At 40.7% G+C, this 13844-nt stretch overlaps 1 protein-coding gene across 11 annotated transcripts in view; it reads left to right on the top strand.

Moving 5' to 3' along the window:
- Window positions 1-13844, top strand: part of DEPDC5 (DEP domain containing 5, GATOR1 subcomplex subunit) — a 59928-nt gene that overhangs the window by 22997 nt on the left and 23087 nt on the right. For all 11 annotated transcript variants that reach the window (XR_001558501.1, XM_015877900.1, XM_015877901.1 and 8 more), the window contains 22 exons: window positions 154-271; window positions 983-1070; window positions 1714-1760; window positions 2223-2308; window positions 3058-3141; window positions 3621-3670; window positions 3895-3964; window positions 4272-4350; window positions 5279-5340; window positions 6804-6873; window positions 7254-7326; window positions 7570-7673; window positions 7819-7893; window positions 8646-8780; window positions 9236-9297; window positions 9392-9465; window positions 10619-10688; window positions 11049-11085; window positions 11843-11963; window positions 12301-12521; window positions 13265-13468; window positions 13697-13832. Coding sequence is in view for 10 of the 11 variants with exons in the window: in XM_015877900.1 (XP_015733386.1) it covers window positions 214-271; window positions 983-1070; window positions 1714-1760; window positions 2223-2308; window positions 3058-3141; window positions 3621-3670; window positions 3895-3964; window positions 4272-4350; window positions 5279-5340; window positions 6804-6873; window positions 7254-7326; window positions 7570-7673; window positions 7819-7893; window positions 8646-8780; window positions 9236-9297; window positions 9392-9465; window positions 10619-10688; window positions 11049-11085; window positions 11843-11963; window positions 12301-12521; window positions 13265-13468; window positions 13697-13832 (2006 nt within the window). In the remaining variant the exon portion in view is untranslated. The remainder of the gene's footprint in view (window positions 1-153; window positions 272-982; window positions 1071-1713; window positions 1761-2222; window positions 2309-3057; window positions 3142-3620; window positions 3671-3894; window positions 3965-4271; window positions 4351-5278; window positions 5341-6803; window positions 6874-7253; window positions 7327-7569; window positions 7674-7818; window positions 7894-8645; window positions 8781-9235; window positions 9298-9391; window positions 9466-10618; window positions 10689-11048; window positions 11086-11842; window positions 11964-12300; window positions 12522-13264; window positions 13469-13696; window positions 13833-13844) is intronic.

Below are 13844 nucleotides of genomic sequence, written 5' to 3'. Positions count from 1 at the left end.
TCAGCAGAGATGCCGCTGCTCACCTTGCAGGCTGGAGTTCGTTAGCGCCTGCCCTGCATGGCAGGAGGCACTGGCTGCGTGGTAGCACTGTGTCCCGTGCTCACAGAGCCACTCTGTGCTAATAGACCCGTGTTTGCTCTGTTTCTGCTGCAGATGTGCAGGATGGTCCCTGCCGTTTTTGCACGAAGCAGCTGAGAAGGACGGGAACTCAAGATGAGAACCAACAAAGTGTACAAGCTTGTCATACACAAGAAGGGCTTTGGAGGCAGTGGTCAGTGTCTTGGTTCGCAGCAGTAAGACTCACACTTATTGTCCTATTGAGAGCAGTGGGATGTGCGTTGTTCTTTTAACAAAACAGTGGAGGCAGAGCTTGATTGCAGTGCTGCCAGCTACAGTGTGGAGTGACCTGTTCTAACTGTAAGATACAGCAAAATAAAATCAGGTTTATTTTTCAGAACAGAATGGAATTCCACTTATAAAGTACAATTCCTTCTTTCCACTTCTTTTCCATTTGTTTTTTCGCTTTAACTTGTACTTTGGTCCTTCTTAATAAACAATGACTGACATGTCAGTGAGTTATAGCTGCATGTAGACAGCTGTAGGAACAAAATTTGTACCTTTGTGAGCTCAGGATACTGCTCAAAAGTTTGTTAGCAAGATTCCGTAGATACCTGATTTCCTGCTGATACTCTTTATATGACAAACACAAAAGATTGGACTTGTGTAGTGAAGGCAGCTCTCTTGCTGAACAACTCTCATAAAAGCCCTTTGATTTGAAAGAAAAGCTCTTGTTCACAAGATCCTCCAAACTGAAGTGGCTATAGAGGGGTCCCGTTCCACAGTGAATGGGGTGCATCAGTGATGTGTTAATCCCAGGCCATTGAATTTGTGTTGAGCAAGTTGGTGTGTATAAACATGCAAGTGTCTGTGTTTGGTGTGTATTTGTTCACTGTCGTATTCCTCGTTCGTTTATGTTTTGCAGATGATGAACTGGTGGTTAATCCTAAGGTATTTCTTCAAATCAAACTGGGAGATGTTGTGGAAATTGCACATCCCAATGATGAATACAGGTGAATTCTCCTTTTGCTGATAATAGTCAGGGGTGGTTAGAGCACTGAAAGGATGTGTTAAAGTGCAGCAGGTTCTGCACTGAGAGGCTTTGCTTCAGGAGTATACTATGTTTTTTTTTTTCCTCAATATGCCTCAGCATTTCCCAGTGAAGGCATCCATATCAGTGAGGTTTTTCCTCATAAATAACCTTTTAAATATCTGTTATCATATTTGTATCATTCCACCTTACAAGCTGTCAGAAGCAAACAATTATTCTTCTATCTGTAGTGTCTCCTAGGCAAAACTCAAAGCTTCTTGGTTTGCTATAACAGCATAAATCTTCAGTCTGAAGGTTCATCCTACAGCATATATTAAAAAAGTAGTATCATAGCTATTTAAGATTCTGAGATGATCTTGTATGTCTTTGTTTCTCACTTAGAGTGTTATCTTTACCTAAAAAGTACCTTATAGTTGCAATAGGTACATAGAACAGCATGGGGTGACAGGCAGAAAGGATGGTGTATTGAATCCTTCCAGAAAGTGGTAATGTTTTTGTTAGGCTTATTGTGTGCTGTGATCCTGAGTAGTTTTAATATAGATTTAAATGGAGTACACTGTTGATACATCAGCTTATCTGCCTTTTTTCTTTCTTGCACGCTACAGCCCTCTGCTCCTGCAAGTGAAATCACTGAAGGAAGACTTGCAGAAAGGTAAAACCCTGGACTTGTGCACAGTAAAATTATAGACAAAGATTGTGTGGTTGGACTGTACACTCGTTGAGTAATGTGGATATTAAACATTTTAAGAAGCTGAGTGCTTTGTCTGTCTAGGATGGAAGGATAATCATTTCCATCAGAAAATGAATAGCCCATTTTAAATCTGCTTATGGTTCAGTAATGCTGAGCAAAGTTTGGAGGAAAAAAACCCATGAACCTCAGCCCTAAATTTTTGTTTCTGCATTCTCTGACTGTATGCTTTTCTTCTCACATTAATGAATTCATACTGATTTGTGTTGATCTCCATTGCTTTGATTTTAATGAATCTTAATTTGGGCAATAGTTGAATGAAGATATTGTCTTTTGCCGAGGCCCTACTCACTGTATTGCTTTTGTTCCTGTAAATGCCTGACAACTTTTGGTTGTGTTCTTTGTCCTTTCTCGTTGCTGTGGCAGAAACCATCAGTGTGGATCAGACTGTTGCACAGGTTTTTCGACTGCGGCCGTACCAGGATGTCCATGTGAATGTCGTTGACCCAAAGGTGTGTGGCTTTGCAATTTTTTTCCATCTGTTATTTCCTACTGGGGCTCTGTGAACTTCCATTTTCAGTAGTGTTGGGGGGAAAAAGGCTTTTTAAAAATATATTTTATTATTATTTTTTTTTTATGGAAGCATCTTTTACCATCTTTCCGAAGAAAGTGAGGCTTGGGCTCCTACACTGTCTGTGTGTTTGCACAGGTCTCTTTCTTCTCTCCCTATTACCTCAACACTTTGAAGTTTTTGGACCTGGTTGGTAGGGATTTAAACATTTCAATTACATTTTCCTTCCAGTAACTCAGGATGACTCAGCAGAGGGAGGAGAAACTCACAAGTGCCCCACACCAAAGAAAAGCCATGGGTTTGTGTTATTTGATATTAGGGTACCTTGTAAGAGGCATCACTGGTAAATGTCCAACTGTATGAAGAGCTTCAGTCAATACATGGCAAAAAAATATGCAGGAACTGGGTTTCCTTAATGCTATGAGCAGTGGAATTTGGTTCATGTGCTTTTGGTTTGCTCTGAGTTTGGTCTGTGGGCTTTTTCTGGCCACCTGATGCAGTTTTATGTACATGCGCATCTTCAGTGGCTGTTCAGATGGGATTTCCTCTTTGTCTTGCAGCCGTTGGTGGTACTGACTTGTTTAGAACAACCTTTGCTGTAACATTTGGTTCTTAGCAGGACAGATAGAAAAGTGCTGTGTTGGAAACAACTGATAAAATCTAGGCTGTGTTTTTTCCTCTATTTCCCAGGAAGTGACCTTGGACTTGGTGGAATTGACTTTTAAAGATCAGTACATTGGCCGTGGAGATATGTGGCGACTGAAGAAAAGTTTGGTAAGGCCTATGCTGCCCAGGGTGGAGGTGATTTTGAGGATGTTATAGACTTTCCTTTGACTGTAGAAGAAAATAAACTTTCTACAAAATACAGAAGACTGAGAACAAGATCAGTGTCAGCAGCTCCTGTGGAACTTCTGCTCTAAGTAGCACATTAGTGTTGGAGAAGTGCATGTAAATATTAAGGAAAAAAATGACTCTCCAATAAATGTCAGATTTTTTTGATGTTGTTCCTGCATTTCTGAAGCAGAGTTTTTGACTCCTGTAGGAGCATTCAATTACGGAGAAGAGCACAGTCAATTTCAGCTTCTATTAAAAACTGTTTTCCATGCTGCATTTGAGAGGTTCTGGTTTTTTGTACTTCTATGGCCCCAGTCTGGTGTTTGAGTGCTTTGTTTGCTTGCTTGTATTCTTTGATATTCCGTCTGCTCTTTTCTAAGCCCATTGATCTGTTAACAGCTGTAACTGTTCTTTCTTAGGTCAGCACATGCGCATATGTCACCCAGAAAGTGGAATTTGCAGGTATCAGGTCAGTGCATTATGTTATTTATTTCTGGATATGGGAAAATTAGAGAGTAACAAAGAAATCTCTGTCCTTAGAGGCAAGTGTGAAGAGAAGTGCTTTAAGCTTAGATATGTCTGTATCATTTCCAGATATTGGTGAGAAATGTACACTGGTTAGGTAAATGTTGATTCTGTGATCTTCATATTCACTCTAGTTAATAAATACTGTGCACTCTTTTTTTTTTCCAGGGCACAAGCAGGTGAACTATGGGTTAAGAGTGAGAAAGTCACTTGTGGATTCATCAGTGAGGACACACGGGTAAGATTTAGGGGAGTAAAGAGAAGGAAATCTTTTTTCCTTGCGAGGTTTTTGTTAATTCTATCTTACTGACAGATTTGTGTGGATCATTTGAGCTGGTTGTGTAGCAAGTTGAAAAATGGCAGTAAATTCAGGAGAACGTGTGATCAGTGAAGTTCAACTGTTCTTCACTGATAGCTCTTCCCTTTGAGGGAGTATTCCTCCCTGGGCAGTGCTCACAGTCATAGCAGTTACTTAGTAGTTAACTTCCATATTTGGCACTTGTAGTGAATGTACCTTGTTCTAAAGATGTCTAATTTCCCTGCAGGTGGTTTTCCGCTCCACTTCTGCCATGGTTTATATTTTCATCCAGATGAGCTGCGAAATGTGGGATTTCGATATCTATGGTACGTGGTTAACCGCCTTGCTGGGTTGTGAGTGCATGACTGTGACTGTCCTTTTGTTGCTACTAGAAAACTATCACTATGATACCTTTCTACCACTCCTAGAAAATTAAATGTCCTACCTCTGGTGTAGGCATTGCTCTGAGGTATGCTATGGTGTCCTCTTAGGTCCGTTTTTACAGTGCCATGCTTTCTTTCTCCTGAGTGCCCCATTATTTTCCTGTTCTTACTGTAATGCCCGGGTGTCATCATCTCAGCAACTAATTCAAGGGGACCAGCTTGAGTATGAACCTCAGAAAGGTTTTCCTGTGTTGCAAACATTTGGTGATGAGGGCTTGAAACCCTGAAAACATAAATGGAAATTCCATGCAAAGAATGTCTCAATGTTCTACATTTCTTTTGACTTTGGCTGGATGGGAGAGCCCTGCCTTTAGCTCAGGGGAAGGCTGCTAAAAGTATTCAAGATTCAAAAATGTTCAAAATTGAGGAGTTTAGGATGAGTTATTTGGCTGTGTCATTGTCCTATTTTTTGCTTTAGTTCTTTAGCAACTCTCTTACCCCTTCCTTTAACCATGTGCTTAGGCATATGTAGCTGGGCAGCTTTTCAGAGCTGAGCAGGGGATCAGTTGTGAATGCTATTTCTAAAAGATAGTACAGATGCTTTCCCAGCATGTTGCAAATGTGTTGGAAGAGTGAATGTAAAGGTCAAATCTGTGTGACAATACAACAGTTCTGTTTAAATCATCTGAAACAGTCCTGCTTTTAAATCTTTTTTTGCTTTCCTTAGTACTGTTAGCATTCATCGTGCACAGATCAAGTTAATCTGCTCTGACTATAATAAAAAATAACTCCTAGAATCTCAGTGTTAAATGCAGCCTGTAATTGAAGTATCACTGCTATTGTTTGATGTTTGGGTGTGTTTACGTTGCAGGGGACTTGTACTTTGAGAAAGCAGTGAATGGTTTCCTTGCTGACCTCTTCACAAAATGGAAGGTAAATAAATGGCTGCTCAAGTTCATCCTGTTATGAAGTAAGATGTTAGTGCCATCTTCATGAGTCCACTGAGCTGACTGTTGGAGGAAGGCCCATGCTGTGTCAGGCAGCACTAAGGTTTACAAGAGGTGGTTTACATGAGAGGTGGCTCCTGGGCATCAGAAGAGCGGTTACTGCAGGTCAGGTGGTGCAGCAGGTACAGGTGGCTCCAGTACTTCTCTGTTGTATGTGGTGTGGTGTTATCATGCAGATGGTTGGTTTGGGTGGCAGGTCTGAGTGGCCTTAAGTTACTACATGTGTATTGCAGGTGTAACTCAAGTTTGTTTTGTACAGCATTGTTGGTTCTAGGAGTTGGTTCCAAATGTTTCCCTGGCATTATGTAATGTAGTTGTGTTGCTGTCCTTTAGCATGGGGCCACTGGTGATGTGCAACTCTTGGAAGTGGTGTTGTCTAAAGCAAACAAAGCCTTACTATCTTTTCACAGTTGAACAACAAAGAGCTGTTTCCTATTTCAGTGCATTCCTTGGCTCGGAGCAAGGTGCAGCTGCACTAGTCAGCCATGCATTAGGGGGAAGGTAGGATTGGAGGCTGAAATCCTTTTAACCACACAGCTGTGGAGAAAGCCTGGGGCAACAAATTTCTATGGACATGAATAAGAGAACTTGTAGCAGTACTCAAGACATACAAAATCTGCAGTCTAAATTGGAAGGATAGCTAGACAAGGCAAAAGAGCCTGAAACCCTACATGTGTAACATCTATGCAAAGTATAGCTCATTATGCTCACAAATGTGAAGGAGAACTATGGATTTGCTTCATTTTCTTTGTGCTTTCTCTCCCCCAGAGATTTACTGGTAGCACTGCGTGGTGTGTATAAGGTTTCTGTTCTATTTTTAGTACTAGTATACTGTGTTGGATATGGGCTTGCATAATATAGGGGCTCTCTCAGACCAGAGCTTTACAAGCTTTTCCTTTTGCGGGGATGGCCAGTACACTCTTTTCAGCTCATTAATTCCTTTGTGTGTATTAGCACTATAGCTGTTCAGTGAAGTTAGTGTATTATTTCCTGCAGTTGTTAGGGGTATCTATCTGAAGAGTAGGAAATAACAATACCAGATTGTTGTCAGTACATTTGTAAAAGCAAACACATTGAGTCAGATGTGCTTTTTACACAGAAATCTTGTGTCCTGATAACTATAGAGGGGAGTTTTAGGGCTAATGGAGGATGCTTCCATTTAATGCACTGTAGCCTAGCAGAACAGATTCCTTTGGTCAGAGCTTTATGTTATTTCATAGAGGCATGCACAGTCTTTCTGTCTATATATAGATAAAAGTATATTGCTGTATTTATGTTCTACACATGCGTTATAGATGGTGTTATGTACTCATACATGTGTATGTACTGAGTGTGACCCTGAAAGTTTTTTGTTATTTTTTTTTTTTTTAATCTGTTCTTCCTGGACAGGAGAAGAATTGTAGCCATGAAGTGACAGTGGTTCTGTTTTCTAGAACGTTTTATGAAGCAAAATGTATAGGTAAGTAAATTCTATATTTTCATGTTAATGTTTTTAACCTTTCTCCTCTTGTCAGAGATTTTTAGTGTCTGGCAGTGACTTTTTTTCTGCTGTTTTTTATGCCCATGTCAAAAGTGTTCCCTACCAAGCACAGTGGATACACAGTCATTGTCATGACAGTACTGCAGTAAAAACTGTACTTGGAGGAACATGTGGCAAATCTTCTTCCTCGTGCTCAAGCTGTCATGTTGGTTTAAAAGCAATTTAAATACCATGGGGGACAACTAATATTTATCAGAGATTTTCTTCTTTAGTGGGAGTTAATCACTCCCCAATAGAAAAGATAGCAGGTATTTCTGTACAAGAATGTGGTGTACCAGCTGCTGCTGCCTCTATTTCAGACGAGTTTCCTGAAACACATCGTGCATCAATTCGGCAGGATCATGAGGGAAGGTTTTATGAAGATTTTTACAAGTATGTCGTCTTCCCATTCTTTCATCTGTCTCACAGTGTATGTGTAACCCTTGTGGGGAATGTCACTTTGTAAGCTGCAGGACCTCACTAGGCATTAAAATTGTGGAAAACATCTATGTCTGAAACTGGCAGCGCTTTCCATTCTGTGACTACACAACCTTGTTTGCTATGTTAGTCTTCCCCTTGGGTGTGAGGATGGTTTATATTCCTTTCATGCTACTTACTGAACTGTGCTCTTTCTAGAGTTGTAGTTCAGAATGAGAGACGAGAGGAGTGGACCTCATTGCTTGTGACTATTAAAAAGCTTTTCATCCAGTATCCTGTGCTGGTACGACTGGAGCAAGCAGGTGAAAGAATACCCCTTTCCTGGCTTTTTACCTTCTTAATTTTTATTATTATTATTATTTTTTGCCTGTAGTTTGTTAAGGTAGTAGGTCCTAATACCAATGTAGTTACAATTTGTTTATTTTTTCCTTCTGAACACTTGACCAGAGGGCTTCCCTCCAGGTTTCAATTCTACATCAGCACAAGGGAACTACTTAGAGGCCATCAATCTTTCATTCAATGGTAAGTTATGAACAATAGGTAAAAATATACAGAGGACGAGCCACTAAAATAGCTGCAGGTAAATAGTTTTGGGCTTCTCCTGCCTGTTCCTTAACATCAGTAAGGAGAGAAATATGAAATGGTTAAACTGTCATTCCTGCTTCCTGTGACAGAATTTGAACTTTTTATTTCTTTAAGCCTTTTAAAAGCAGACTGGACCAAATGTTACTTGGGTCAAGGTGATCCATCTTTTTTAACAGGCAGATGGACTTAATTGCCTGGAAGGGGTCCCCAAAGATTCGTATTTTTGTGACTCTTTACATCAGATGTTCCTATCCTCTGAATGGCTGTCTTGTTATTTACATGCAAGTGAGCACAGAATGTTACCTAGTGATTAGTAATGACCTTTACCTTTTAGATTTATAATATAGGAGAGGTTTGCTTCTTTTTGAAGCACTGGGTGGTTTTGTTTGTTTGGTATGGTTTTTTTTTTTTGTTTGTTTTTTGAAATGTTAGAACACTAAGCATATGAAAATAGACCCCTTTTTAGGTGTCTGGTTCTTATTTGCTTTTCTGCCATTGCTACTATACTGCTGTTCTAGAGGATTATTTATATTATTGGTTGGAGAGAATGCTACATACAGGTCTTAACTTTCACACGTGCTTTATGGAAACTTGTTTAATTCCTTTACTAATAGAGAGTCAGCTCCCTTGCTCTGAGAAATACATCCAGCATCTTTTTCTGATGAATCCTCCCTGTTTCTTTCTTGTAGTGTTTGACAAGCATTACATAAACAGGAACTTTGATCGGACTGGCCAGATGTCTGTGGTCATCACTCCTGGTGTGGGTGTGTTTGAAGTCGATCGCCTCCTTATGATTCTGACCAAACAGCGGATGATAGACAATGGTAAATAACTAATCACTCTGTGCCATTTCTGTGAAGACCTGCAGATATACTTGGAGAAGTTCTGCCCTTTTCTTGTGCTGGAATAGTACCTGTTGTAACTTTTGTACTTGGCAAAGAGGGGTTGCAATTGGAGGGCTTGTGTCTACAGTGTTGAAATGATGAGGTTTTAGAGAACTTGCAGTAATTAACAATATTGGAGCACTTCATCTGTCCATGCAGACCTTCCTTCCCCTTGCAGGATTACCCTTCACGATTTGTGTCAGTTTAGAAGAAACACTTCTGGTATTCCCATGGGTGGTTTTGGTCTGTAGCTGTACCATGGGATTGTTAGATACTATTTGCAGTGCAACCGTTTTTTTTAAATCTATTGTGAATACAGAGTATGTGGTATGTTCTGATGTAGCTTATCAGTCCTGCATGGTTGATAGCTGAACTCTGCTGTTATTTGTTTACAGGCATTGGTGTGGACTTGGTATGCATGGGAGAGCAACCGTTGCATGCTGTACCACTCTTCAAGGTAATGCATGCTGTTCCTCCCTTATCTGTTCCTGTAAGAAATGTTACTTTGTGACAGACACTACAGGTTGCTTTGTCTTAAAATTCTCTTACAGCTCCATAATCGCTGTGGACCTGGGGATTCCAGGCTGGGTGATGACTACAATATTCCACACTGGATAAATCATAGGTAGGTGAACTCATAAGGTTTTTGAGGAGATAACAGCCTTTGCGAAACATCTGTGCTATGCTTTCCTCTCTGTACATCTGTTAAATTCTTTCTTCTGCCATTGTTTGTTTCTGCTGCCCTGCTTGCAAAGCAGGGACAGTAGTCTTGCAGAGCTAAGAGTGTTCTTCCAGAACTCTGGCCATTAATTCAACATGTAAGACATGATGGGCAATTTGAAGGGGAAAATGTTTTGATCTTAAGCTCTCTTTCCAGCTGAGTTGTAGCCTTCAATTATGATTTAAGTAAGTCAGGAAGCTTAGTAAAATCACTGTCACTTCAACTAAACTGATTATTGAAAATAAGTACATCTCCTGTGAATAGTTACAGGTAAAGAGCATGTGGAAAGCATGGATAAATATTAAAGCAATTACAGGAAACACTGAGGTGTAGTTTTACATTGCTTTGCCCCAGGGCATGGTAGGTTTTCTTTCTGCTTTCTGTTAAACATTGTGTTGTAATGCTCTCTGCTCTTTCTCTACCATTAGAGATCAGAACAAAAACAGCTTCCACAGCCCCTGTTCTGCAGCAGAACCTTTTTTTTTTCTTCATGCATTGTATGGCTGTCCTGTCCAATAACCATTCAGGTGTTGCATATACCCAGTCTTTTGAAGTAGCTGGAAGGCGCTTGGTCCTTTCCTTAGATGAAAGAGGTGTTTGATGTCTTATTATAACAGGGCAGGATCTGGTGACAAGAAACAGATCTTAAAGAATAATTACCCCAAATGGGAGGAGATTCTTAGTTTTGTAGCAGTTCTTATGAGTCATTAGTGTCAGGTAAATTAGAGAAAGAATCATGTAAACTGTGCAGTACTCTATAGACAGTGAAAGCTGATGTCTTTCTATAGAAAGAGGAAATGAATGGGGGAATGCAGACTTTAAGAAAAGGTCTAGACTGAGGTTATATAGAATTCTAGAGCTGGTCTTTAAGGAAAAGAGTAGTTTCTCTCTCATTAACCATCTGCCAGTGTTTTTCAGATGTTGTCTTATGAAAAGAAAGGTATACCCTTTTTTCCATCCGATAGCTAGCTCAAATTCGCATGCTGTTTGCTATGTGGTTGTGCAACTGTGTTCAGTTCCTAGAAGACAGCTGAACTATCCTGTCTTTCCCTTTCAGTTTCTACACATCCAAAAGCCAGCTTCAGTGTAACAGCTTCACTCCACGGATCAAACTGGCAGGAAGGAAAGTAGGTATCTTTCTGATTATCTGTCAGAAATCTTTCAGCCAAGTATCCAGTCCTTCTAGCAGTGTTAATATTGGAACAGTAGTCACTGTGTTTCTCAGTTTAAAAGACGTTGCAAACAAATATGTGAATGGATGCTGTAGGGTTTGTGCATGAGGGACTAGTTTGTTGGGATCAATACGTCCTAGGATTAAACTAGGTGAGAAATGCTTTATACTTTATACAGTCTTTTATACTTCCGACCTGGTATGGCTGCCTCACTGAGCTTGAATTTGATGCTTTATCACACTAGGGTATTTCCTTACTACATGCTGACTGTTCTTCTTCTCTCTTTCTTCACCTCTTCTTTTTTGGACCCTCCAGCCACTGACTGAGAAAACAAAAAGTAGCCGAGATGCCTGTGAGTAATCCTCTTCTGAAATGATCTGTTGCACTAACTCTCTAACTAAGAAACAGCTGTAGTAATACAGTGACATTATCAGCAAAAGTGCTTCTGATGAGATGCTGGAAAGGATAGTTATTGCAGAGGAACTTGAAAAGCATGCGATTGTTACCCAGGATGTTAATGTGGGTATACGATTTGTGTTCTAGACAAATAACTGCAATGGAGGGAGGCAGTAGTTCCTGTCCTGGGTGCCTGTCACCTGATTAGAGAGATAGGTGGGGTTAGGCTGGTGTGCTTGCACTGATATTCATGAGAAGGGGACAGGAGTCCATTTGCTTGCTTGAGGTGCTGTCACTGATATGGCCACAAAGTTGCTGTTAGAGAAGCCTGCATTCTGCTAATACCACCTAATTTCAGTTATTTAGAGCATGTCTTCTAAAATAGAAGTTGTCATTTCTTGCAGAGATCATTTAAAATGTGCACTTCCCTCTTGAAATGATTTGAGGCATCTGTTTATACAAAAATTGGTTTATTGATTATTTAAACTCTTGGATGTACGTGGAAAAGATACTAGGGCCTCAGCAACACAGATTCAGAGGTACAGACATTGATAACTGAGCGAACATCCTTTCCAACTCTTCTGTTTATTAGATTTTTGTATGTGGTTTCTTTTGCAAGAGCTATTTTTTGGTAGTGAGAGTTGGATGCTTCTATCCTGCAGATCTTGAACATTCATTGAAAGAGGTTACAGAACCTTATGATTTTATTTCAGCATTAGGAGCTCCAAAAGATGCTGAGAATGCGCTGCCTATCCAGGTTGATTATGATGGCTATGATGCCCAGGTGTTCAGACTGCCAGGTCCATCCAGAGCTCAGCGCTGCACCACTTTTAGGTAAGAGGACTGTGAGTGTTCCAGTTCAGGATCAGTGATGCTCTGGTGTATTTCTTGATGCATAATGTACTTTGAGAAAAATGAGGAGAGCATGCGCTCACTGCATTTTCCATAATGCACCAAGTATTTAGCATCCAAATAGTAAAAAAAGATAGTGGTATTCTTGTTTTTTTTGTGTAGTCTTTTTTTGCTTTTAGTCTTGTTTTTTTTTGTTTTTTTTTTGCATTCAGCCATTGAGTCTTTTACACGACTTGAGCTTGTTCAAGCCCCTTTATAATTCAGGAATGAATTCTCCCTTTTTTCTGATCACTGCTTGTAACTATTGTTTTTTCGGTAGATCCGTCAGGGAGAGAGAAAGTCGTACCAGAAAGAGCTCTAGTTCCTATGATGTGTCGTGCAGCCCTTCTCTGCAGAGCCGTGTGCTGCCCTCAGAGGAGGTGAGGAGCCAGGCTTCTGATGACAGCTCTCTGGGCAAGATCTCCAACATCCTGATGATCCCACGACCTCACCTGCACCAGTACGAAGTCAGCAGCTCTTTGAGCTATACCGGCACCAGAGGTCAGCCTGAGGCAGATGGGAAAATACCTTAGATAGTGAGGGGAGAGAGAAAATTGAAGGTCATGGTGGTCTGCCAGGTCAGCACAGGGAAAATGAGCACGTATTGGCAGTTGTGTTACTGCTTTCTTGTGTTCTAGCTATGTCTGGGTATTAATTCTCCCATTATCCTTGTCCCATTCCATTGCATTTGTTTAATTGGCTTGTCCTAAATAGAGGTGTCCTGATACTGGTTTGTTCTTTTCCCCTGCCTATTGCATTCCTTAATATTTGACTATTCTCATGTGCCTGTCTGCAAACATGGACATAAACAAGTAAATTTTTATCATCCAGGTCACCTACAATCTATAAAATGAGAACTGGCCTTAGTAATGAAATGAGCTCTGGGGGGACCCTGCTTGTAACTTCTCTATGGGTAGTTACTGTTGTTAAGAGTCACTTTCTGTGTCCTTCCTTTTGACAGAGTACTCAAAGTTGTAAGTAGTTTTTCATAGTTGACTTATCTTTGTTGGCTTTATTGAGTATACAGTGACACTAGACAGAAATGCTGTAATGGCAAGCGAAACTGCACTCTTTCTTGTTTATGTTGCAACTTACAGACTACATTGAAATTGATTTCAGCTTCTCTCCCTGCCTATTCCTCATCTCTTCTCATTCCCACTTACCTGGGGGGTCTTTATATCCTGTAGCAATTTGCTTTCTTTTACTTGGCTGATCTCACACTGACTTTAAGGTGTGCTTTCTAGATGTCCTTGAGAACATGCTGGAGTCTCAGCAACGTGACTCCAGTGCCCCAGGGAGGTTCCATGTTGGCAGTGCAGAATCCATGCTGCACATTCGGCCTGGAGGATGCACACCCCAGCGAGCGCTGATCAATCCGTTTGCTCCATCACGCATGCCCATGAAACTTACCTCTAACAGGAGGCGCTGGATGCACACCTTCCCTGTGGGTAAGTCTGTTTCATACCATGTTACATAGCTTTGAATATTTTTTCTTCATCCAACAAGAGAACTATTGTGAAATCTGGGGTCTTGAAGTACTGTGCAGCATTACAGAGGCTGTGCTAAGTGTATGGACTTGTTAAAGGCATTGGCAAGACAGGAGTGTGAGTGAATGAAAACAAATAAGGAATCCAGGCAGATGAAGCAAATTAATGATCAAACTGAAACTGCTGTAGGTCCGTCAGGAGAAGCAATCCAGATCCATCACCAAACTCGGCAGAATATGGCAGAAATGCAGGACAGCGGGCAGCAGGATTTGACACACTCCTCTGCTGAGCTGCTGGAGCTGGCTTATCATGAGGCAGCTGGCAGGTGAGGTCCTCA

The sequence above is a fragment of the Coturnix japonica genome, chromosome 15 (genome assembly GCF_001577835.2).
Source record: "Coturnix japonica isolate 7356 chromosome 15, Coturnix japonica 2.1, whole genome shotgun sequence".
In the NCBI taxonomy this organism is placed as follows: domain Eukaryota; kingdom Metazoa; phylum Chordata; class Aves; order Galliformes; family Phasianidae; genus Coturnix; species Coturnix japonica.
Note: the sequence above shows the minus strand (reverse complement) of the source record. Positions and strands in the feature narration are given on the sequence as shown.